At 56.3% G+C, this 25,494-nt stretch overlaps 1 protein-coding gene across 1 annotated transcript in view; it reads right to left on the bottom strand.

Annotated features, from left to right (window-relative positions):
- LOC142497958 (ly6/PLAUR domain-containing protein 3-like) overlaps window positions 1-25,494 on the bottom strand; it is a 71,407-nt gene that overhangs the window by 16,721 nt on the left and 29,192 nt on the right. Inside the window, exons 2-3 of the mRNA XM_075606430.1 lie at window positions 6,585-6,722; window positions 5,491-5,661 (exon numbers count right to left, since the gene is read on the bottom strand). Of these exons, the coding sequence (XP_075462545.1) occupies window positions 5,491-5,661; window positions 6,585-6,722 (309 nt within the window). The remainder of the gene's footprint in view (window positions 1-5,490; window positions 5,662-6,584; window positions 6,723-25,494) is intronic.

Here is a 25,494-nt window from a genome sequence, read left to right as displayed (position 1 = left end):
ACCTCTTCTTTTGGCCTGCAACAGTGGACTGAAGCTAGCACCCACAAAGATGGCCACTACCTAGACCTGGTTTTCATTAAAAACTTTTCTCTCACCGATTTCTCAATTTCTCCTCTTCCTCTCTCTGACCATCACCTCATCTCATTTTCTCTATCACGCTTCTTCCCCTCACCATCTCGCCCTTTTTTTTGCAGAAACCTGCACTCTATTAACCTACCAGCTTTTGATTCCACTTTACGCTCCTCCATCTCCTCTCTCAGTTCTTCTTCAGACCCTGACAACCTGGTCAGGAACTACAACTCTGCCTTATCCTCCTCTCTTGATCTACATGCCCCGCTTTCTCTCTGCCGTCCTCGCCCTCCTAACCCCAGACCCTGGCTAAACTCCCACACACGCATGCTGCATTCCTGCACTCGGTCCTCTGAATGCCTCTGGAGGAAATCTCTCACACTCACAGACTTACTTCACTACAAATTTATGCTGTCCTGTTTCACCTCTGCCCTCTCTCAGGTTAAACAAACCTACTTTTCATCACTAATCAACACGCACAAGTCTAACCCACGTCGACTCTTCTGTCTTTGACTCTCTACTCAGACCACCCTCGGCTGCCTCCTCTTCTTCCTCCATCTCACCTCAGGACTTTAATGACTTTTTTAAGGAAAAGGTGGAATCAATACACCAGAACATCCCATCTGTTGCCTCCTCCCATCCCACATCTCTTCCTAACTCTCCTCCTGCCTTTCTGGACTATTTTTCTGCTATCTCGGAGGAGGATGTGTCACTGCTGATCTCCTCTTCTCCCTCTACCACCTGCCCTCTTGATCCCATTCCTTCCCATCTCCTAAAGCCTCTTGCTCCTTCTATAATCCCTATGTTCACACAGACCTTTAACTCTTCCCTCTACTCTGGTACTTTTCCATCCTCCTTCAAACATGCAACCGTGATACCATTGCTCAAAAACAGCAAGCTTGACCCTACCTGTCCTAACTATCGACCTGTCTCCCTCCTGCCTTTTGACTCCAAACTCCTTGAACGTCTTGTATTCTCTCGATTGCTACACTTTCTCAACACATATTCTCTTCTAGACCCTCTACAATCTGGCTTCCGCACTGCTCACTCCACTGAAACAGCCCTCACTAAAATAACCGACGACCTCCATGTTGCCAAAGACAGAGGTCATTACACTCTGCTCATATTACTCGACCTCTCTGCAGCATTTGACACCGTGGACCACCCCCTTCTCCTTCACATTCTCCATACTCTTGGTATTCAGAACAAAGCTCTATCCTGTAGGAAACGGCACAGTGGATGTGTCTGTATGGATACGTGCAGCTCAAATTGTAACGATCGTGCTCGCCACAAACTGGTACCGGACCGCGGGGCTGAGGTGGGAATGTATAAGCACCGACCTTAGGCCACGAAGTCAGGTCCGGAGTGTGGATTCCATGGTCAGACATAGCCAGGTCAGGATTGGAGAAAGCAGGGTTAACGTTATCCAGGCAAGGGTCAAGGCAGGCGGCACAGGAGCGGTGGTCGAGGAAACAAGCCCGAGGTCATCAAAAGGCAATCTTGGGTGAAGCACTTCAGCGGAGACGCTTCAGCAAAGGTGCTGCAGCACGTCAGGGAAAAGGCCAGGATTCACAGGAACAAGAAGCTTTGGCGTGGCAGGGTTTCTGGAAGGAGGGAACAGGAACAGAGAAGGACGAACGCCACAGGAACCAGGGTTGCAGACACGCCACAGGAAACACTGGGGAAACCAGCGTAGCCGCTTCAGCACGGCAAAGGCGAAGTCTGCCAGGAACAAGGAAAGCAGCGCCGGGGCTACTATGCGAGAAGGCCTTGGGATGCAGGGGCTAGGAGCAGGAGACAAGGCATAAGGAGGCTAGCAGGCCAAACAGAGAGTACGTGACAAGCACCGTTACTTGCAACATGGATTGCAAAGTCTATGTCCAGCAACTTCCTGAGGGCGGGGCAGGAACTAAATAGCACAGGAGGCCAATCAGGCCAGAGCTGCACAGGAGGCAGCAAGAGGCAGGTGATTGCAGAAGCAGGGAATAGTTTGTCTGGAACCTGCAAAGCGCCGGGTGGATGGGCTCCAGCCAAAGCCAGGGGCAGATTCCTGACACAAATGTAGTCAATATTAATGGGCCAACTTTATTGGTCAATAAAGCAATTATTTAACAGAACATGTTTACAGTGGATTTTGTCAGCATATGAGTCACTGTAAGGGAGTCAAGGAGTTAAACTCCCTTTACAAGGCAGGAGACTGAACAAGGTGTCGGGTTTCCTGCAGGTGATGTGTAAACTCCTGATTGAAAAGGGAATAAAAGGCAGGATGTAGCTGCTTTTCAAAGTCCATGTTGGAGTCTGTTAGAGGAACATAGACAACACAGCTCCCGTCCGCAGGGATCCAGGCTTTGTTTACCAGAGGGGTTTTCCTGGGAACAGTGGGAAACCAAAAGCAACACACAGCAGAGAAGCCTGCACGGATGGGGCAAAAGACTTTCCTGGGAACAGCAGGACCTCAACACCCTACATCTGGAGAAATCGGAGATGCCGGACAAGAACACAGTCGGATAAGACTTTATATATTGTTCCCTTCTATTGTCTTTATATGTTTTGGACTGGGACCTGGCCTACCCAGCCAGTCAGATCGAACGGGCCGGAGTAATGTTTATTTAGTCTCCTAACGTGTGGTAGGGTTTTGTTTTAGGATATATTTTGTTTTAAAGGGGCAGTAGCCCCAATTTTTCAGTTGTTTTTGTGGACAATAAAACCACTCAAATATTAAACTTTACCCAAAAATGCATGTGTGGACTCAAAGTTCACCTTTCCTGTCTTGCCTTCAAATACTTTCTGGGCAAGCTACCCACCTATCTGAACAAGCTCCTCACCCCTACCACATGCAGCACTTATCATCTGAGATCAGACTCCAAAAGACTGTTCATGGTCCCAAGGCTCAACAAAGTATCTTGCTGCTCCTTCTCTTACCGTGCACCCCAAAACTGGAAAAACCTACCAGAGACTCTCATATCCACCACCAGTTTAATTTCTTTCAAAACTAAGGCTGTCTCACATTTTAATATGGTCTGTAACTGTTTCATACGCTCATAATATATATTATCTGTAACTGTTTCATACGCCCATAATATATATCTTCTCTAACTGTGCATGCAATGTATTGTATATAATGTATACCCTGTTCATTTATGTAACTGTATTTGTAACCATGTATTATTTGTCATATTAACTATGTCCAGGACATGCGTGAGAACGAGAGGTAACTCTCAATGTATTACTTCCTGGTAAAACATTTTATAAATAAATAAAATAAATAAATCCTGGATCTCCTCCTACCTCTCCCATCGTACTTTCAGTGTCTCTCCTGCTAACACCTCCTCCTCTATTGATCTCTCTGTGGGGGTACCCCAGGGCTCTGTCCTCGGACCCCTTCTCTTCTCTCTTTACACACTCTCTCTATAGGTGACCTAATCACATCTTTTGGTTTTAAATATCACCTCTATGCTGACGACACACAAATTTACCTTTCAACCCCTGACCTTACACCTGCTGTACAGACCAAAGTTTCTGAATGTCTGTCTGGAATATCATCCTGGATGTCCCTCCGCCGACTGAAACTTAACATGGCAAAAACAGAGCTCCTCATACTTCCTCCCAAACCTGGCCCTACTACCTCCTTCCACATTACTGTTGGAAATACAATCATTCACCCAGTAGCCCAAGCACGCTGCCTAGGGGTCACACTCGACTCCTCTCTCACATTCTCTTCTCACATTCAAAACGTTTCTAAAACCTGTTTCTTTTTCCTCCGCAATATCACAAACATAAGCCCTTTCCTCTGTTACTCGACTGCTAAAACTCTGACTCAGGCCCTCATTCTCTCCCGTCTTGATTACTGTAACCTCCTGCTGTCCGGCCTTCCTGCCTCTCACCTGTCTCCCCTACAATCTATCCTAAACGCTGCTGCCAGAATCACTCTACTCTTTCCTAGATCTGTCTCAGCATCTCCCCTCCTGAAATCCCTCTCCTGGCTTCCGATTAAATCCCGCATCTCACACTCCATTCTTCTCCTCACTTTTAAAGCTTTACACTGTATTCTCGCACAGCACAGAACGCCATGTAAAACAGCACAGAGATTCTCGCACAGCACAGAACGCCATGTAAAACAGCACAGGGATTCTCACACAGCACAGAACGCCATGTAAAACAGCACAGGGATTCTCGCACAGCACAGAACGCCATATAAAACAGCACAGGGATTGTCGCACAGCACAGAACGCAATGGAAAACAGCACAGGGATTCTCGTACAGCACAGAACGCCATGGAAAACAGCACAGGGATTCTCGCACAGCACAGAACGCCATGGAAAACGCGATTTCCTTTCCCTTTAATAAATCTCATGCATTCGTTTTGCAGCCGTAAGATTTGGAGTGTTAAAAAAAGAAACCTTCCCGGCTGCAAAACTGGGACAAAAACAGTACAAAAAAACAGTACAAAAAACAGCACCAGATTTAAGAAAGGAAACACTGGAAGTATTTTCCGTGGGATCGCGTCTCCGTGATACGCTGCTGCTGCTGCGGTGTATATTGCACGGGGGTTTGGGGGTTTACTCCCATTTTGCAGTTGGGAATCTTTAGTAAATGACCCCAATTCTCTCTCTTACTTTCTTTTTGTGTCTCTATCTCGCTTTGTAACATTCTCTCCTCTTTCTTTTTTTCTCTCCCTCCCTCTCTCTATTCCACTAGTGTCTCTCTCTCCAACTCTCTGTCCTACCCTTTGTCCAGCGCTCTCTCTTCCTCTCTCTGTCTCCCCCCTCTCTCTTTCTTTCCGTCCCTCTCTCTCTTCCACTGTCTGCGTCTCTTTCTCTTCCACTGTCTGTCACACTCTCTCTCCAACTCTGTCTTTCTCTCTCTGTTCCTCTCTTTGTCCAGCGCTCTCTCTCTCCCTCTCTCTCTGTCTCTCTCTCTCACCCTCTATCTGTGTCTCTCTCTCACCCTCTATCTGTGTCTCTCTCTCTCACCCTCTATCTGTGTCTCTTTCTCGCCCTCTCTCCCCCTCTCCTTCTCCCCCCTTCTCCCACTCCCCTCCCTCCCCCCTCCTCCCTCTCCCCCCTCTCCTCCCTCCCTCCTCCTCCCTCTCCCCTCCCTCCCTCCTCCTCCCTCTCCCCTCCCTCCCCCCTCCTCCCTCTCCCCTCCCTCCCCCCTCCTCCCTCTCCCCCCCTACCCCTCCCTCCCCCCCCTCTCCTCCCCCTCCCCTCCCTCCCCCCCTCTCCTCCCTCCTCCTCCCTCTCCCTCTCCCCTCCCTCCCCCCTCCTCCCTCTCCCCCCCTACCCCTCCCTCCTCCTCCCTCTCCCTCTCCCCTCCCCCCTCCTCCTCCCTCTCCCCCCCTCCCTCTCCCGTCCCTCTCCCCTCTCCTCCCTCTCCCCTCCCTCCCCCCTCCCCCTCCCCCCCCCCCCCCAGTGTGATTACCTGTGGGTAGGAGCTGGAACTTCTCCAGCTCCAGCTTGGTGTTGCACAGGCTGCTGTTGCACAGATTCACTTGGATGAAGGTGGTGATCCCGTGGAAGGAGATGCCTTTATCCAGCCTTCCCGACCCTCCGTATCCGCAGCCCTTCACCACCACGGTGAACTGGTCATGGCCTGTGAGACCGGATCAACGGCGTTTTATTAGAATAACCTCAGGCGTGCCTCCTCCCTAACCCCTCACATCCATCCCATGAGCTGTGCAGGACTGCGGGTCAGTCCCAAACCCCCCTCCAACAGGGATGTCCCTGCTTCAGCACAGGCAACTGAGCCACCTGTGCTGAAGCAGGGACTGGTCGGGCCATCTATGCAGGTCTGTCCTTCTGCACCCCCCGGTCTGCACCCCTAGTCCTGCACCCCCCAGTCCTGCAGATTACACGCTCTGTCATTGGACACCCATTAAAGCTGCAGTCCAAGCTGCCGTTTTGTTAAATTTAATTTATATATTTTTTCCCTTTAATATGTTCATCAATACAATTCTCACACTGATAAGTAATTAGCTAAGTTGTCCGTCGATCCGTTCTCCTGTGATCGATCGGCGAAGATTCGGCTCGGGGGTTCACTAAATGGCTGTCAGTGCAGCAGAAGAGGACCAAAGATGCAAAGTTCTGTGGAGAAGATCATGTGACCAGGCAGCCACTAGATACAATTGGTGTACTGCTAGAGAGGGGGCAGGGCCCCAAAAGGGGTGTGCCAGAGCCTGTTACAGAAGAAGAAGGGGATGTGACTTTGTAAATGGTTGCTATTGAAACAAAAACTGCTCTGTTACATTATAATACATTAAAAATTACACTTAGTGTTTAAAAAAAAAATGCTGCAAGTATTTTCTCCTATTACAGAACTGATTTATTAAAGAAACACACCCCAGATATTGCCTGGTCAGCAGCTTTAACTGGAGCCCTTCAGGCACAGAGGTGACAACATCTGTATTTCGATATCCACCTACAGAGGCTTTCAGTTATAGAGGGTGCGGACTCAGCAGGACTGCACCCACCCACCGCTGAAGGGATAGGCTCCATATCCCAATGTCTGAAACGTACTTGTTTGCATGGCTGTGACGGTCTCAATACACACATTGTGTTCCCGGCTGCAGGAGACTTTCAGGACCTTCTCTGCAGAGCAGCCACCGTCACCTCGATCCGTACAGGAGAAGCACTCCATGGTCTGAGACTGGACCCCTGAGATAGCACAGGAGGAAAGAATTGTATTGTATGTCTTTATTTATATAGCGCCAAAAGTGTACTCAGCGCTTCACAAAGAATACAGTACAGGGAATTATAATTACACAATAAGTGCAGCAAAATCAGACACTAGGAAAGGAAATTCCTGCCCCGAAGAGCTTACAATCTAAGATGTTTGATGGGAGACTTACAGAGACAGCAGGTGAGGGAATAAGTGCTGTGTATGGCAGTGCTTGGCCACAATGGGTGGTAGGAGTGGCTGAGTGGGACAGTAACCATGAGTGCAGTCTGTTGGGATGCTTAACTTGTGGGGTGAGTTTTAAGGTTAGTGAGTATTAGATCAGAAGGTTAACACCATTTACAGGGGAAGAGATGGCAGGGATGCATGGGTGAGTTCAGGTGTGTATGTCTGGGTTCAGACTTAGGGGAGATCCCCAGCAGCAAGGATTAGATAGAAAGTGTGAATAGAGGATTTGTGTGGCTGTTTTTTATTGAGGGGTAAAGAAGTTGTTGGGAAAGAGGTGTATAAATAATTGTGCAGTGGGGAGTGGTGAAGTTGGAGAGAACAGAGATATTAACAAAGGAGTGAGGAAGCAGTAACCAGAAAAAGCAATAGGGAGGGCATGGTGAGATGTAGGAGGAGAGACAGTCCAGGTATTGGAGGACAGGAAGAGTACAAAGAATCAGAGCATTTAGAAAATCAAGTTCTCACAGCTGCAGAGTTGTTGTTGTGCAGAGTCAAGGTCTTCTTCTAATCTTCACCTCCAAATTAATCTCCAAAATTATCGCCACACTTTCAATGTTACACTTCAAGATGTTACACGCAGCCATTTCCATATCAGCACCCACAGCCAATTCTCCAGGTATAAGTGCAACATGCAGGCCCCACAGCAAGGGTTAGCAGAACACGCGTACATATGATCTGATCTCCATGCAGGCCCCACAGCAAGGGTTAGCAGAACACGCGTACATATGATCTGATCTCCATGCAGGCCCCACAGCAAGGGTTAGCAGAACACGCGTACATATGATCTGCTTCTCCATGCAGGCCCCACAGCAAGGGTTAGCAGAACACGCGTACATATTATCTGCTTCTCCATGCAGGCCCCACAGCAAGGGTTAGCAGAACACGCGTACATATGATCTGCTTCTCCATGCAGGCCCCACAGCAAGGGTTAGCAGAACACGCGTACATATTATCTGCTTCTCCATGCAGGCCCCACAGCAAGGGTTAGCAGAACACGCGTACATATGATCTGCTTCTCCATGCAGGCCCCACAGCAAGGGTTAGCAGAACACGCGTACATATGATCTGCTTCTCCATGCAGGCCCCACAGCAAGGGTTAGCAGAACACGCGTACATATTATCTGCTTCTCCATGCAGGCCCCACAGCAAGGGTTAGCAGAACACGCGTACATATTATCTGCTTCTCCATGCAGGCCCCACAGCAAGGGTTAGCAGAACACGCGTACATATGATCTGCTTCTCCATGCAGGCCCCACAGCAACGGTTAGCAGAACACGCGTACATATGATCTGATCTCCATGCAGGCCACACAACAAGGGTTAGCAGAACACGCGTACATATGATCTGCTTCTCCATGCAGGCCCCACAGCAACGGTTAGCAGTACACGCGTACGTATGATCTGCTTCTCCGTGCAGGCCACACAACAAGGGTTAGCAGAACACGCGTACATATGATCTGCTTCTCCGTGCAGGCCACACAACAAGGGTTAGCAGAACACGCGTACATATGATCTGCTTCTCCATGCAGGCCACACAACAAGGGTTAGCAGTACACGCGTACGTATGATCTGCTTCTCCGTGCAGGCCACACAACAAGGGTTAGCAGAACACGCGTACATATGATCTGCTTCTCCATGCAGGCCACACAACAAGGGTTAGCAGAACACGCGTACATATGATCTGCTTCTCCATGCAGGCCACACAACAAGGGTTTGCAGAACACGCGTACATATGATCTGCTTCTCCATGCAGGCCCCACAACAAGGGTAAGCAGAACACGCGTACATATGATCTGCTTCTCCATGCAGGCCCCACAACAAGGGTTAGCAGAACACGCGTACATATGATCTGATCTCCATGCAGGCCACACAACAAGGGTTAGCAGAACACGCGTACATATGATCTGCTTCTCCATGCAGGCCACACAACAAGGGTTAGCAGTACACGCGTACGTATGATCGGCTTCTCCATGCAGGCCCCACAAGGGTTAGCAGAACACGCGTACATATGATCTGCACATCTCATTGCAAGATTTCCAACGGTGGTGTGCCCGCTCCCCCTGTCCTGCCCGCTCCCCCTGTCCTGCCCGCTCCCCCTGTCCTGCCCGCTTCCCCTGTCCTGCCCGCACCCCCTGTCCTGCCCGCTCCCCCTGTCCTGCCCGCACCCCCTGTCCTGCCCGCACCTCCTGTCCTGCCCGCACCCCCTGTCCTGCCCGCACCTCCTGTCCTGCCCGCACCTCCTGTCCTGCCCGCACCTCCTGTCCTGCACGCACCTCCTGTCCTGCCCGCACCTCCTGTCCTGCCCGCTCCCTGTCCTGCCCGCTCCTCCTGTCCTGCCCGCACCTCCTGTCCTGCCCGCATCTCCTGTCCTGCCCGCTCCCGCAGTCCTGCCCGCACCTCCTGTCCTGCCCGCTCTCCCTTTCCTGCCCGCACCTCCTGTCCTGCCCGCTCCCCCTGTACTGCCCGCACATCCTTTCCCGCCCGCTCCCCCTGTCCTGCCCGCACCTCCTGTCCCGCCCGCTCCCCCTGTCCCACCCGCACCTCCTGTCCCGCCCGCTCCCCCTGTCCCGCACGCACCTCCTGTCCCGCCCGCTCCCCCTGTCCCGCCCGCACCTCCTGTCCTGCCCGCTCCCCCTGTCCTGCCCGCTATTCCTGTCCTGCCCGCTCCCCCTGTCCCGCCCGCACCTCCTGTCCCGCCCGCACCCCCTGTCCTGCCCGCACCCCCTGTCCTGCCCGCACCCCCTGTCCCGCCCGCTCCTCCTGTCCTGCCCGCTCCCTGTCCTGCCGGCACCTCCTGTCCTGCCCGCACCTCCTGCCCTGCCCGCACCTCCTGTCCTGCCCGCACCTCCTGTCCTGCCCACTCCCCCTGTCCTGCCGGCACCTCCTGTCCTGCCCACTCCCCCTGTCCTGCCTGCACCTCCTGTCCTGCCTGCACCTCCTGCCTTCCATATTCACGCACAAGTAACATCGCCCACACACAGGATCAGACAGTCTGGGCCGTGTAAAGTAGCTGTATAAATACCCGCCCGTCCTTGTAAATCGCTTTGCAGCAGTTAGGGTTTTTCATTCAAGTTTCAACAATGCATCAAAGAAAAACGCCCGTCTGCTTGGAGGGGAGTAATTAACTGGTGCAGGTATGTACAGCCCGCGTGCAGCCACCACACTGTGTAAACCAAGGGCCAAGGCTTCTGTGTTGTTGGGAGAAGAGAGTAAGTGGTAGCTGCGGGCAGAGGCCCCGGGTGTATGAGCTGGGAGAGAGTTAGGAAGTGGTAGTTGCGGGCAGAGGCCCCGGGTGTATGAGCTGGGAGAGAGTTAGGAAGTGGTAGTTGCCGACAGAGGCCCCGGGTGTATGAGCTGGGAGAGAGTTAGGAGGTGGTAGTTGCGGGCAGGCCCAGGGTGTATGAGCTGGGAGAGAGTTAGGAAGTGGTAGTTGCAGGCAGAGGCCCCGGGTGTATGAGCTGGGAGAAAGTTAGGAAGTGGTAGTTGTTGGCAGAGGCCCCGGGTGTATGAGCTGGGAGAGAGTTAGGAAGTGGTAGTTGCGGGCAGAGGCCCCGGGTGTACAGTACCGACACACTTTATTGCAGTGTGGTCGGTACCGCAAGCCGGGATATTTCCCGGCTTGCTTGTGGCTGCCCCTCGGCGTGCCGCGCGTCATAGACGCGCGGTCACGCGTCTTCGGGAGCCTGCGCCCCCTGCACGCGCGTCCAGGGCTCCCCGAGGGAGCCCTGGTGTCCCGCGATCTGCGGGACGGCGGCAGGGGGTTCCGGGGGACCCGGCGGACCCGGTAGTGGTAGGGAGAGCGCCCCGATCGGAGGGCGCTCTTCCGCTGCTTCGGCGCGCGCCCGTCACACTCGGGCGCGCGCCAGGCTACTGCTGCGGCCAAGAACGGGCAAATGCTCGAATAAACTTGGCCGCAGCAGTATGAGCTGGGAGAGAGTTAGGAGGTGGTAGTTGCGGGCAGAGGCCCCGGGTGTATGAGCTGGGAGAGAGTTAGGAAGTGGTAGTTGCGGGCAGAGGCCCCGGGTGTATGAGCTGGGAGAGAGTTTGGAAGTGGTAGTTGCGGGCAGAGACCCCGGGTGTATGAGCTGGGAGAGAGTTAGGAAGTGGTAGTTGCCGACAGAGGCCCCGGGTGTATGAGCTGGGAGAGAGTTAGGAGGTGGTAGTTGCGGGCAGAGGCCCCGGGTGTATGAGCTGGGAGAGAGTTTGGAAGTGGTAGTTGCCGGCAGAGGCCCCCGGGTGTATGAGCTGGAAGAGAGTTAGGAAGTGGTAGCTGCGGGCAGAGACCCCGGGTGTATGAGCTGGGAGAGAGTTAGGAAGTGGTATTTGCCGGCAGAGGCCCCTGAGTGTATGAGCTGGGAGAGAGTTAGGAGGTGGTAGTTGCCGACAGAGGCCCCGGGTGTATGAGCTGGGAGAGAGTTAGGAAGTGGTAGTTGTGGGCAGAGGCCCCGGGTGTATGAGCTGGGAGAGAGTTAGGAAGTGGTAGCTGCGGGCAGAGACCCCGGGTGTATGAGCTGGGAGAGAGTTAGGAAGTGGTAGTTGCCGACAGAGGCCCCGGGTGTATGAGCTGGGAGAGAGTTAGGAGGTGGTAGTTGCGGGCAGAGGCCCCGGGTGTATGAGCTGGGAGAGAGTTAGGAAGTGGTAGCTGCGGGCAGAGGCCCCGGGTGTATGAGCTGGGAGAGAGTTTGGAAGTGGTAGTTGCGGGCAGAGACCCCGGGTGTATGAGCTGGGAGAGAGTTAGGAAGTGGTAGTTGCCGACAGAGGCCCCGGGTGTATGAGCTGGGAGAGAGTTAGGAGGTGGTAGTTGCGGGCAGAGGCCCCGGGTGTATGAGCTGGGAGAGAGTTAGGAAGTGGTAGCTGCGGGCAGAGGCCCCGGGTGTATGAGCTGGGAGAGAGTTAGGAAGTGGTAGTTGCGGGCAGAGGCCCCGGGTGTATGAGCTGGGAGAGAGTTTGGAAGTGGTAGTTGCCGGCAGAGGCCCCCGGGTGTATGAGCTGGAAGAGAGTTAGGAGGTGGTAGTTGCCGGCAGAGGCCCCTGAGTGTATGAGTTGGGAGAGTGTTAGGAAGTAGTAGTTGCGGGCAGAGGCCCCCACGTTTATGAGCTGGGAGAGAGTTTGGAAGTGGTAGTTGCGGGCAGAGGCCCCGGGTGTATGAGCTGGGAGAGAGTTAGGAAGTGGTAGTTGCCGGCAGAGGCCCCCGGGTGTATGAGCTGGGAGAGAGTTAGGAGGTGGTAGTTGCCGGCAGAGGTCCCCAGGTGTATGAGCTGGGAGAGAGTTAGGAAGTGGTAGTTGCTGGCAGAGGCCCCCGGGTGTATGACCTGGGAGAGTTAGGAAGTGGTAGGTGCCGGCAGAGGCCCCGGGTGTATGAGCTGGGAGAGACTAAGGAAGTGGTAGGTGTGGGAAGAGGCCCCGGGTGTATGAGCTGGGAGAGAGTTAGGAAGTGGTAGTAGCGGGCAGAGACCCCCGGGTGTATGAGCTGGGAGAGAGTAAGGAAGTGGTAGTTGTGGGCAGAGGCCCTGGCTGTATGAGCTGGGAGAGAGTTAGGAAGTGGTAGTAGCGGGCAGAGGCCCCGGGTGTATGAGCTGGGAGAGAGTTAGGGAGTGGTAGTTGCCGGAAGAGGCCCCGGGTGTATGAGCTGGGAGAGAGTAAGGAAGTGGTAGTTGTGGGCAGAGGCCCCGGGTGTATGAGCTTGGAAAGAGTTAGGAAGTGGTAGTAGCAGGCAGAGACCCCCGGGTGTATGAGCTGGGAGAGAGTTAGGAGGTGGTAGTTGTGGGCAGAGGCCCCCAGGTGTATGAGCTGGGAGAGAGTTGGAAGTGGTAGTTGTGGGCAGAGACCCCCGGGTGAATGAGCTGGGAGAGAGTTAGGAAGTGGTAGTTGCGGGCAGAGGCCCCAGTGTATGAGCTGGGAGAGAGTTAGGGTGTGCTAGTTGCCGGCAGAGACCCCCAGGTGTATGAGCTGGGAGAGAGTTAGGAAGTGGTAGTTGCGGGCAGAGACCCCCGGGTGTATGAGCTGGGAGAGAGTTAGGAGGTGGTAGTTGCCGGCAGAGGTCCCCAGGTGTATGAGCTGGGAGAGAGTTAGGAAGTGGTAGTTGCCGGCAGAGGCCCCGGGTGTATGAGCTGGCAGAGAGTTAGGAAGTGGTAGCTGTGGGCAGAGGCCCTTGGGTGTATGAGCTGGGTGAGAGTTAGGAAATGGTAGTTGCGGGCAGAGGCCCGGGTGTATGAGCTGGGAGAGAGTTAGGGTGTGGTAGTTGCCGGCAGAGGCCCCAGGTGTATGAGCTGGGAGAGAGTTAGGAGGTGGTAGTTGTGGGCAGAGGTCCCCGGGTGTATGAGCTGGGAGAGAGTTAGGAAGTGGTAGTTGTGGGCAGAGGCCCCAGGTGTATGAGCTGGGAGAGAGTTAGGAGGTGGTAGTTGCGGGCAGAGGCCCCGGGTGTATGAGCTGGGAGAGAGTTAGGAAGTGGTAGTTGTGGGCAGAGGCCCCGGGTGTATGAGCTGGGAGAGAGTTAGGAAGTGGTAGCTGCGGGCAGAGGCCCCGGGTGTATGAGCTGGGAGAGAGTTAGGAAGTGGTAGTTGCGGGCAGAGGCCCCGGGTGTATGAGCTGGGAGAGAGTTTGGAAGTGGTAGTTGCCGGCAGAGGCCCCCGGGTGTATGAGCTGGAAGAGAGTTAGGAGGTGGTAGTTGCCGGCAGAGGCCCCTGAGTGTATGAGCTGGGAGAGAGTTAGGAGGTGGTAGTTGCCGACAGAGGCCCTGGTGTATGAGCTGGGAGAGAGTTAGGAAGTGGTAGTTGCCGACAGAGGCCCCGGGTGTATGAGCTGGGAGAGAGTTAGGAAGTGGTAGCTGCGGGCAGAGACCCCGGGTGTATGAGCTGGGAGAGAGTTAGGAAGTGGTAGTTGCCGACAGAGGCCCCGGGTGTATGAGCTGGGAGAGAGTTAGGAAGTGGTAGCTGCGGGCAGAGGCCCCGGGTGTATGAGCTGGGAGAGAGTTAGGAAGTGGTAGTTGCCGGCAGAGGCCCCCACGTTTATGAGCTGGGAGAGAGTTTGGAAGTGGTAGTGGCCTGCAGAGGCCCCCGGTTGTATGAGCTGGGAGAGAGTTAGGAAGTGGTAGTGGCCGGCAGAGGCCCCCGGTTGTATGAGCTGGGAGAGAGTTAGGAAGTGGTAGTTGCCGGCAGAGGTCCCCAGGTGTATGAGCTGGGAGAGAGTTAGGAAGTGGTAGTTGCGGGCATAGGCCCCGGGTGTATGAGCTGGGAGAGTTAGGAAGTGGTAGTTGCGGGCAGAGGCCCCGGGTGTATGAGCTGGGAGAGAGTTAGGAAGTGGTAGCTGCGGGCAGAGACCCCGGGTGTATGAGCTGGGAGAGAGTTAGGAAGTGGTAGTTGTGGGCAGAGGCCCCGGGTGTATGAGCTGGGAGAGAGTTAGGAAGTGGTAGTTGTGGGCAGAGGCCCCCACGTTTATGAGCTGGGAGAGAGTTTGGAAGTGGTAGTGGCCGGCAGAGGCCCCCAGGTGTATGAGCTGGGAGAGAGTTAGGAAGTGGTAGTTGCTGGCAGAGGCCCCCGGGTGTATGAGCTGGGAGAGTTAGGAAGTGGTAGGTGCCGGCAGAGGCCCCGGGTGTATGAGCTGGGAGAGACTAAGGAAGTGGTAGGTGTGGGAAGAGGCCCCGGGTGTATGAGCTGGGAGAGAGTTAGGAAGTGGTAGTAGCGGGCAGAGGCCCTGGCTGTATGAGCTGGGAGAGAGTTAGGAAGTGGTAGTAGCGGGCAGAGGCCCCGGGTGTATGAGCTGGGAGAGAGTTAGGGAGTGGTAGTTGCCGGAAGAGGCCCCGGGTGTATGAGCTGGGAGAGAGTAAGGAAGTGGTAGTTGTGGGCAGAGGCCCCGGGTGTATGAGCTTGGAGAGAGTTAGGAAGTGGTAGTAGCAGGCAGAGACCCCCGGGTGTATGAGCTGGGAGAGAGTTAGGAGGTGGTAGTTGCGGGCAGAGGCCCCCAGGTGTATGAGCTGGGAGAGAGTTGGAAGTGGTAGTTGTGGGCAGAGACCCCCGGGTGAATGAGCTGGGAGAGAGTTAGGAAGTGGTAGTTGCGGGCAGAGGCCCTCGGGTGTATGAGCTGGGAGAGAGTTAGGAAGTGATAGTTGTGGGCAGAGGCCCCGGGTGTATGAGCTGGGAGAGAGTTAGGAAGTGGTAGCTGCGGGCAGAGACCCCGGGTGTATGAGCTGGGAGAGAGTTAGGAAGTGGTAGTTGCCGACAGAGGCCCCGGGTGTATGAGCTGGGAGAGAGTTAGGAGGTGGTAGTTGCGGTCAGAGGCCCCGGGTGTATGAGCTGGGAGAGAGTTAGGAAGTGGTAGCTGCGGGCAGAGGCCCCGGGTGTATGAGCTGGGAGAGAGTTTGGAAGTGGTAGGTGCGGGCAGAGACCCCGGGTGTATGAGCTGGGAGAGAGTTAGGAAGTGGTAGTTGCCGACAGAGGCCCCGGGTGTATGAGATGGGAGAGAGTTAGGAGGTGGTAGTTGCGGGCAGAGGCCCCGGGTGTATGAGCTGGGAGAGAGTTAGGAAGTGGTAGCTGCGGGCAGAGGCCCCGGGTGTATGAGCTGGGAGAGAGTTAGGAAGTGGTAGTTGCGGGCAGAGGCCCCGGGTGTATGAGCTGGGAGAGAGTTTGGAAGTGGTAGTTGCCGGCAGAGGCCCCCGGGTGTATGAGCTGGAAGAGAGTTAGGAGGTGGTAGTTGCCGGCAGAGGCCCCTGAGTGTATGAGTTGGGAGAGTGTTAGGAAGTAGTAGTTGCGGGCAGAGGCCCCGGGTGTATGAGCTGGGAGAGAGTTTGGAAGTGGTAGTTGCCGGCAGAGGCCCCCGGGTGTATGAGCTGGGAGAGAGTTAGGAAGTGGTAGTTGCCGGCAGAGGCCCCCGGGTGTATGAGCTGGGAGAGAGTTAGGAGGTGGTAGTTGCCGGCAGAGGTCCCCAGGTGTATGAGCTGGGAGAGAGTTAGGAAGTGGTAGTTGCTGGCAGAGGCCCCCGGGTGTATGACCTGGGAGAGTTAGGAAGTGGTAGGTGCCGGCAGAGGCCCCGGGTGTATGAGCTGGGAGAGACTAAGGAAGTGGTAGGTGTGGGAAGAGGCCCCGGGTGTATGAGCTGGGAGAGAGTTAGGAAGTGGTAGTAGCGGGCAGAGACCCCCGGGTGTATGAGCTGGGAGAGAGTAAGGAAGTGGTAGTTGTGGGCAGAGGCCCTGGCTGTATGAGCTGGGAGAGAGTTAGGAAGTGGTAGTAGCGGGCAGAGGCCCCGGGTGTATGAGCTGGGAGAGAGTTAGGGAGTGGTAGTTGCCGGAAGAGGCCCCGGGTGTATGAGCTGGGAGAGAGTAAGGAAGTGGTAGTTGTGGGCAGAGGCCCCGGGTGTATGAGCTTGGAAAGAGTTAGGAAGTGGTAGTAGCAGGCAGAGACCCCCGGGTGTATGAGCTGGGAGAGAGTTAGGAGGTGGTAGTTGTGGGCAGAGGCCCCCAGGTGTATGAGCTGGGAGAGAGTTGGAAGTGGTAGTTGTGGGCAGAGACCCCCGGGTGAATGAGCTGGGAGAGAGTTAGGAAGTGGTAGTTGCGGGCAGAGGCCCCAGTGTATGAGCTGGGAGAGAGTTAGGGTGTGCTAGTTGCAGGCAGAGACCCCCAGGTGTATGAGCTGGGAGAGAGTTAGGAAGTGGTAGTTGCGGGCAGAGACCCCCGGGTGTATGAGCTGGGAGAGAGTTAGGAGGTGGTAGTTGCCGGCAGAGGTCCCCAGGTGTATGAGCTGGGAGAGAGTTAGGAAGTGGTAGTTGCCGGCAGAGGCCCCGGGTGTATGAGCTGGCAGAGAGTTAGGAAGTGGTAGCTGTGGGCAGAGGCCCTTGGGTGTATGAGCTGGGTGAGAGTTAGGAAATGGTAGTTGCGGGCAGAGGCCCGGGTGTATGAGCTGGGAGAGAGTTAGGGTGTGGTAGTTGCCGGCAGAGGCCCCAGGTGTATGAGCTGGGAGAGAGTTAGGAGGTGGTAGTTGTGGGCAGAGGTCCCCGGGTGTATGAGCTGGGAGAGAGTTAGGAAGTGGTAGTTGTGGGCAGAGGCCCCAGGTGTATGAGCTGGGAGAGAGTTAGGAGGTGGTAGTTGCGGGCAGAGGCCCCGGGTGTATGAGCTGGGAGAGAGTTAGGAAGTGGAATTTGTGGGCAGAGGCCCCGGGTGTATGAGCTGGGAGAGAGTTAGGAAGTGGTAGCTGCGGGCAGAGGCCCCGGGTGTATGAGCTGGGAGAGAGTTAGGAAGTGGTAGTTGCGGGCAGAGGCCCCGGGTGTATGAGCTGGGAGAGAGTTTGGAAGTGGTAGTTGCCGGCAGAGGCCCCCGGGTGTATGAGCTGGAAGAGAGTTAGGAGGTGGTAGTTGCCGGCAGAGGCCCCTGAGTGTATGAGCTGGGAGAGAGTTAGGAGGTGGTAGTTGCCGACAGAGGCCCTGGTGTATGAGCTGGGAGAGAGTTAGGAAGTGGTAGTTGCCGACAGAGGCCCCGGGTGTATGAGCTGGGAGAGAGTTAGGAAGTGGTAGCTGCGGGCAGAGACCCCGGGTGTATGAGCTGGGAGAGAGTTAGGAAGTGGTAGTTGCCGACAGAGGCCCCGGGTGTATGAGCTGGGAGAGAGTTAGGAAGTGGTAGCTGCGGGCAGAGGCCCCGGGTGTATGAGCTGGGAGAGAGTTAGGAAGTGGTAGTTGCCGGCAGAGGCCCCCACGTTTATGAGCTGGGAGAGAGTTTGGAAGTGGTAGTGCCCTGCAGAGGCCCCCGGTTGTATGAGCTGGGAGAGAGTTAGGAAGTGGTAGTGGCCGGCAGAGGCCCCAGTGTATGAGCTGGGAGAGAGTTAGGGTGTGCTAGTTGCAGGCAGAGACCCCCAGGTGTATGAGCTGGGAGAGAGTTAGGAAGTGGTAGTAGCGGGCAGAGACCCCCGGGTGTATGAGCTGGGAGAGAGTAAGGAAGTGGTAGTTGTGGGCAGAGGCCCTGGCTGTATGAGCTGGGAGAGAGTTAGGAAGTGGTAGTAGCGGGCAGAGGCCCCGGGTGTATGAGCTGGGAGAGAGTTAGGGAGTGGTAGTTGCCGGAAGAGGCCCCGGGTGTATGAGCTGGGAGAGAGTAAGGAAGTGGTAGTTGTGGGCAGAGGCCCCGGGTGTATGAGCTTGGAAAGAGTTAGGAAGTGGTAGTAGCAGGCAGAGACCCCCGGGTGTATGAGCTGGGAGAGAGTTAGGAGGTGGTAGTTGTGGGCAGAGGCCCCCAGGTGTATGAGCTGGGAGAGAGTTGGAAGTGGTAGTTGTGGGCAGAGACCCCCGGGTGAATGAGCTGGGAGAGAGTTAGGAAGTGGTAGTTGCGGGCAGAGGCCCCAGTGTATGAGCTGGGAGAGAGTTAGGGTGTGCTAGTTGCCGGCAGAGACCCCCAGGTGTATGAGCTGGGAGAGAGTTAGGAAGTGGTAGTTGCGGGCAGAGACCCCCGGGTGTATGAGCTGGGAGAGAGTTAGGAGGTGGTAGTTGCCGGCAGAGGTCCCCAGGTGTATGAGCTGGGAGAGAGTTAGGAAGTGGTAGTTGCCGGCAGAGGCCCCGGGTGTATGAGCTGGCAGAGAGTTAGGAAGTGGTAGCTGTGGGCAGAGGCCCTTGGGTGTATGAGCTGGGTGAGAGTTAGGAAATGGTAGTTGCGGGCAGAGGCCCGGGTGTATGAGCTGGGAGAGAGTTAGGGTGTGGTAGTTGCCGGCAGAGGCCCCAGGTGTATGAGCTGGGAGAGAGTTAGGAGGTGGTAGTTGTGGGCAGAGGTCCCCGGGTGTATGAGCTGGGAGAGAGTTAGGAAGTGGTAGTTGTGGGCAGAGGCCCCAGGTGTATGAGCTGGGAGAGAGTTAGGAGGTGGTAGTTGCGGGCAGAGGCCCCGGGTGTATGAGCTGGGAGAGAGTTAGGAAGTGGTAGTTGTGGGCAGAGGCCCCGGGTGTATGAGCTGGGAGAGAGTTAGGAAGTGGTAGCTGCGGGCAGAGGCCCCGGGTGTATGAGCTGGGAGAGAGTTAGGAAGTGGTAGTTGCGGGCAGAGGCCCCGGGTGTATGAGCTGGGAGAGAGTTTGGAAGTGGTAGTTGCCGGCAGAGGCCCCCGGGTGTATGAGCTGGAAGAGAGTTAGGAGGTGGTAGTTGCCGGCAGAGGCCCCTGAGTGTATGAGCTGGGAGAGAGTTAGGAGGTGGTAGTTGCCGACAGAGGCCCTGGTGTATGAGCTGGGAGAGAGTTAGGAAGTGGTAGTTGCCGACAGAGGCCCCGGGTGTATGAGCTGGGAGAGAGTTAGGAAGTGGTAGCTGCGGGCAGAGACCCCGGGTGTATGAGCTGGGAGAGAGTTAGGAAGTGGTAGTTGCCGACAGAGGCCCCGGGTGTATGAGCTGGGAGAGAGTTAGGAAGTGGTAGCTGCGGGCAGAGGCCCCGGGTGTATGAGCTGGGAGAGAGTTAGGAAGTGGTAGTTGCCGGCAGAGGCCCCCACGTTTATGAGCTGGGAGAGAGTTTGGAAGTGGTAGTGCCCTGCAGAGGCCCCCGGTTGTATGAGCTGGGAGAGAGTTAGGAAGTGATAGTGGCCGGCAGAGGCCCCCGGTTGTATGAGCTGGGAGAGAGTTAGGAAGTGGTAGTTGCCGGCAGAGGTCCCCAGGTGTATGAGCTGGGAGAGAGTTAGGAAGTGGTAGTTGCGGGCATAGGCCCCGGGTGTATGAGCTGGGAGAGTTAGGAAGTGGTAGTTGCGGGCAGAGGCCCCGGGTGTATGAGCTGGGAGAGAGTTAGGAAGTGGTAGCTGCGGGCAGAGACCCCGGGTGTATGAGCTGGGAGAGAGTTAGGAAGTGGTAGTTGTGGGCAGAGGCCCCGGGTGTATGAGCTGGGAGAGAGTTAGGAAGTGGTAGTTGTGGGCAGAGACCCCCGGGTGTATGAGCTGGGAGAGAGTTTGGAAGTGGTAGTGGCCGGCAGAGGCCCCCAGGTGTATGAGCTGGGAGAGAGTTAGGAAGTGGTAGTTGCTGGCAGAGGCCCCCGGGTGTATGAGCTGGGAGAGTTAGGAAGTGGTAGGTGCCGGCAGAGGCCCCGGGTGTATGAGCTGGGAGAGACTAAGGAAGTGGTAGGTGTGGGAAGAGGCCCCGGGTGTATGAGCTGGGAGAGAGTTAGGAAGTGGTAGTAGCGGGCAGAGGCCCTGGCTGTATGAGCTGGGAGAGAGTTAGGAAGTGGTAGTAGCGGGCAGAGGCCCCGGGTGTATGAGCTGGGAGAGAGTTAGGGAGTGGTAGTTGCCGGAAGAGGCCCCGGGTGTATGAGCTGGGAGAGAGTAAGGAAGTGGTAGTTGTGGGCAGAGGCCCCGGGTGTATGAGCTTGGAGAGAGTTAGGAAGTGGTAGTAGCAGACAGAGACCCCCGGGTATATGAGCTGGGAGAGAGTTAGGAGGTGGTAGTTGCGGGCAGAGGCCCCCAGGTGTATGAGCTGGGAGAGAGTTGGAAGTGGTAGTTGTGGGCAGAGACCCCCGGGTGAATGAGCTGGGAGAGAGTTAGGAAGTGGTAGTTGCGGGCAGAGGCCCTCGGGTGTATGAGCTGGGAGAGAGTTAGGAAGTGGTAGTTGTGGGCAGAGGCCCCGGGTGTATGAGCTGGGAGAGAGTTAGGAAGTGGTAGCTGCGGGCAGAGACCCCGGGTGTATGAGCTGGGAGAGAGTTAGGAAGTGGTAGTTGCCGACAGAGGCCCCGGGTGTATGAGCTGGGAGAGAGTTAGGAGGTGGTAGTTGCGGGCAGAGGCCCCGGGTGTATGAGCTGGGAGAGAGTTAGGAAGTGGTAGCTGCGGGCAGAGGCCCCGGGTGTATGAGCTGGGAGAGAGTTTGGAAGTGGTAGTTGCGGGCAGAGACCCCGGGTGTATGAGCTGGGAGAGAGTTAGGAAGTGGTAGTTGCCGACAGAGGCCCCGGGTGTATGAGCTGGGAGAGAGTTAGGAGGTGGTAGTTGCGGGCAGAGGCCCCGGGTGTATGAGCTGGGAGAGAGTTAGGAAGTGGTAGCTGCGGGCAGAGGCCCCGGGTGTATGAGCTGGGAGAGAGTTAGGAAGTGGTAGTTGCGGGCAGAGGCCCCGGGTGTATGAGCTGGGAGAGAGTTTGGAAGTGGTAGTTGCCGGCAGAGGCCCCCGGGTGTATGAGCTGGAAGAGAGTTAGGAGGTGGTAGTTGCCGGCAGAGGCCCCTGAGTGTATGAGTTGGGAGAGTGTTAGGAAGTAGTAGTTGCGGGCAGAGGCCCCCACGTTTATGAGCTGGGAGAGAGTTTGGAAGTGGTAGTTGCGGGCAGAGGCCCCGGGTGTATGAGCTGGGAGAGAGTTAGGAAGTGGTAGTTGCCGGCAGAGGCCCCCGGGTGTATGAGCTGGGAGAGAGTTAGGAGGTGGTAGTTGCCGGCAGAGGTCCCCAGGTGTATGAGCTGGGAGAGAGTTAGGAAGTGGTAGTTGCTGGCAGAGGCCCCCGGGTGTATGACCTGGGAGAGTTAGGAAGTGGTAGGTGCCGGCAGAGGCCCCGGGTGTATGAGCTGGGAGAGACTAAGGAAGTGGTAGGTGTGGGAAGAGGCCCCGGGTGTATGAGCTGGGAGAGAGTTAGGAAGTGGTAGTAGCGGGCAGAGACCCCCGGGTGTATGAGCTGGGAGAGAGTAAGGAAGTGGTAGTTGTGGGCAGAGGCCCTGGCTGTATGAGCTGGGAGAGAGTTAGGAAGTGGTAGTAGCGGGCAGAGGCCCCGGGTGTATGAGCTGGGAGAGAGTTAGGGAGTGGTAGTTGCCGGAAGAGGCCCCGGGTGTATGAGCTGGGAGAGAGTAAGGAAGTGGTAGTTGTGGGCAGAGGCCCCGGGTGTATGAGCTTGGAAAGAGTTAGGAAGTGGTAGTAGCAGGCAGAGACCCCCGGGTGTATGAGCTGGGAGAGAGTTAGGAGGTGGTAGTTGTGGGCAGAGGCCCCCAGGTGTATGAGCTGGGAGAGAGTTGGAAGTGGTAGTTGTGGGCAGAGACCCCCGGGTGAATGAGCTGGGAGAGAGTTAGGAAGTGGTAGTTGCGGGCAGAGGCCCCAGTGTATGAGCTGGGAGAGAGTTAGGGTGTGCTAGTTGCAGGCAGAGACCCCCAGGTGTATGAGCTGGGAGAGTGTTAGGAAGTGGTAGTTGCGGGCAGAGACCCCCGGGTGTATGAGCTGGGAGAGAGTTAGGAGGTGGTAGTTGCCGGCAGAGGTCCCAAGGTGTATGAGCTGGGAGAGAGTTAGGAAGTGGTAGTTGCCGGCAGAGGCCCCGGGTGTATGAGCTGGCAGAGAGTTAGGAAGTGGTAGCTGTGGGCAGAGGCCCTTGGGTGTATGAGCTGGGTGAGAGTTAGGAAATGGTAGTTGCGGGCAGAGGCCCGGGTGTATGAGCTGGGAGAGAGTTAGGGTGTGGTAGTTGCCGGCAGAGGCCCCAGGTGTATGAGCTGGGAGAGAGTTAGGAGGTGGTAGTTGTGGGCAGAGGTCCCCGGGTGTATGAGCTGGGAGAGAGTTAGGAAGTGGTAGTTGTGGGCAGAGGCCCCAGGTGTATGAGCTGGGAGAGAGTTAGGAGGTGGTAGTTGCGGGCAGAGGCCCCGGGTGTATGAGCTGGGAGAGAGTTAGGAAGTGGTAGTTGTGGGCAGAGGCCCCGGGTGTATGAGCTGGGAGAGAGTTAGGAAGTGGTAGCTGCGGGCAGAGGCCCCGGGTGTATGAGCTGGGAGAGAGTTTGGAAGTGGTAGTTGCCGGCAGAGGCCCCCGGGTGTATGAGCTGGAAGAGAGTTAGGAGGTGGTAGTTGCCGGCAGAGGCCCCTGAGTGTATGAGCTGGGAGAGAGTTAGGAGGTGGTAGTTGCCGACAGAGGCCCTGGTGTATGAGCTGGGAGAGAGTTAGGAAGTGGTAGTTGCCGACAGAGGCCCCGGGTGTATGAGCTGGGAGAGAGTTAGGAAGTGGTAGCTGCGGGCAGAGACCCCGGGTGTATGAGCTGGGAGAGAGTTAGGAAGTGGTAGTTGCCGACAGAGGCCCCGGGTGTATGAGCTGGGAGAGAGTTAGGAAGTGGTAGCTGCGGGCAGAGGCCCCGGGTGTATGAGCTGGGAGAGAGTTAGGAAGTGGTAGTTGCCGGCAGAGGCCCCCACGTTTATGAGCTGGGAGAGAGTTTGGAAGTGGTAGTGGCCTGCAGAGGCCCCCGGTTGTATGAGCTGGGAGAGAGTTAGGAAGTGGTAGTGGCCGGCAGAGGCCCCCGGTTGTATGAGCTGGGAGAGAGTTAGGAAGTGGTAGTTGCCGGCAGAGGTCCCCAGGTGTATGAGCTGGGAGAGAGTTAGGAAGTGGTAGTTGCGGGCATAGGCCCCGGGTGTATGAGCTGGGAGAGTTAGGAAGTGGTAGTTGCGGGCAGAGGCCCCGGGTGTATGAGCTGGGAGAGAGTTAGGAAGTGGTAGCTGCGGGCAGAGACCCCGGGTGTATGAGCTGGGAGAGAGTTAGGAAGTGGTAGTTGTGGGCAGAGGCCCCGGGTGTATGAGCTGGGAGAGAGTTAGGAAGTGGTAGTTGTGGGCAGAGGCCCCCACGTTTATGAGCTGGGAGAGAGTTTGGAAGTGGTAGTGGCCGGCAGAGGCCCCCAGGTGTATGAGCTGGGAGAGAGTTAGGAAGTGGTAGTTGCTGGCAGAGGCCCCCGGGTGTATGAGCTGGGAGAGTTAGGAAGTGGTAGGTGCCGGCAGAGGCCCCGGGTGTATGAGCTGGGAGAGACTAAGGAAGTGGTAGGTGTGGGAAGAGGCCCCGGGTGTATGAGCTGGGAGAGAGTTAGGAAGTGGTAGTAGCGGGCAGAGGCCCTGGCTGTATGAGCTGGGAGAGAGTTAGGAAGTGGTAGTAGCGGGCAGAGGCCCCGGGTGTATGAGCTGGGAGAGAGTTAGGGAGTGGTAGTTGCCGGAAGAGGCCCCGGGTGTATGAGCTGGGAGAGAGTAAGGAAGTGGTAGTTGTGGGCAGAGGCCCCGGGTGTATGAGCTTGGAGAGAGTTAGGAAGTGGTAGTAGCAGGCAGAGACCCCCGGGTGTATGAGCTGGGAGAGAGTTAGGAGGTGGTAGTTGCGGGCAGAGGCCCCCAGGTGTATGAGCTGGGAGAGAGTTGGAAGTGGTAGTTGTGGGCAGAGACCCCCGGGTGAATGAGCTGGGAGAGAGTTAGGAAGTGGTAGTTGCGGGCAGAGGCCCTCGGGTGTATGAGCTGGGAGAGAGTTAGGGTGTGGTAGTTGCGGGCAGAGACCCCCAGGTGTATGAGCTGGGAGAGAGTTAGGAAGTGGTAGTTGCGGGCAGAGACCCCCGGGTGTATGAGCTGGGAGAGAGTTAGGAGGTGGTGGTTGCCGGCAGAGGTCCCCAGGTGTATGAGCTGGGAGAGAGTTAGGAAGTGGTAGTTGCCGGCAGAGGCCCCGGGTGTATGAGCTGGCAGAGAGTTAGGAAATGGTAGTTGCGGGCAGAGGCCCGGGTGTATGAGCTGGGAGAGAGTTAGGGTGTGGTAGTTGCCGGCAGAGGACCCAGGTGTATGAGCTGGGAGAGAGTTAGGAGGTGGTAGTTGTGGGCAGAGGTCCCCGGGTGTATGAGCTGGGAGAGAGTTAGGAAGTGGTAGTTGCCGACAGAGGCCCCGGGTGTATGAGCTGGGAGAGAGTTAGGAAGTGGTAGCTGCGGGCAGAGGCCCCGGGTGTATGAGCTGGGAGAGAGTTAGGAAGTGGTAGTTGCCGGCAGAGGCCCCCACGTTTATGAGCTGGGAGAGAGTTTGGAAGTGGTAGTGGCCGGCAGAGGCCCCCGGTTGTATGAGCTGGGAGAGAGTTAGGAAGTGGTAGTGGCCGGCAGAGGCCCCCGGTTGTATGAGCTGGGAGAGAGTTAGGAAGTGGTAGTTGCCGGCAGAGGTCCCCAGGTGTATGAGCTGGGAGAGAGTTAGGAAGTGGTAGTTGCGGGCATAGGCCCCGGGTGTATGAGCTGGGAGAGTTAGGAAGTGGTAGTTGCGGGCAGAGGCCCCGGGTGTATGAGCTGGGAGAGAGTTAGGAAGTGGTAGTTGCCGGCAGAGGCCCCCGGGTGTATGAGCTGGGAGAGAGTTAGGAGGTGGTAGTTGCCGGCAGAGGTCCCCAGGTGTATGAGCTGGGAGAGAGTTAGGAAGTGGTAGTTGCTGGCAGAGGCCCCCGGGTGTATGACCTGGGAGAGTTAGGAAGTGGTAGGTGCCGGCAGAGGCCCCGGGTGTATGAGCTGGGAGAGACTAAGGAAGTGGTAGGTGTGGGAAGAGGCCCCGGGTGTATGAGCTGGGAGAGAGTTAGGAAGTGGTAGTAGCGGGCAGAGACCCCCGGGTGTATGAGCTGGGAGAGAGTAAGGAAGTGGTAGTTGTGGGCAGAGGCCCTGGCTGTATGAGTTGGGAGAGAGTTAGGAAGTGGTAGTAGCGGGCAGAGGCCCCGGGTGTATGAGCTGGGAGAGAGTTAGGGAGTGGTAGTTGCCGGAAGAGGCCCCGGGTGTATGAGCTGGGAGAGAGTAAGGAAGTGGTAGTTGTGGGCAGAGGCCCCGGGTGTATGAGCTTGGAAAGAGTTAGGAAGTGGTAGTAGCAGGCAGAGACCCCCGGGTGTATGAGCTGGG

The sequence above is a fragment of the Ascaphus truei genome, chromosome 6 (genome assembly GCF_040206685.1).
Source record: "Ascaphus truei isolate aAscTru1 chromosome 6, aAscTru1.hap1, whole genome shotgun sequence".
In the NCBI taxonomy this organism is placed as follows: Eukaryota; Metazoa; Chordata; class Amphibia; order Anura; family Ascaphidae; genus Ascaphus; species Ascaphus truei.
This window is presented reverse-complemented; position numbering and strand designations above follow the sequence as displayed.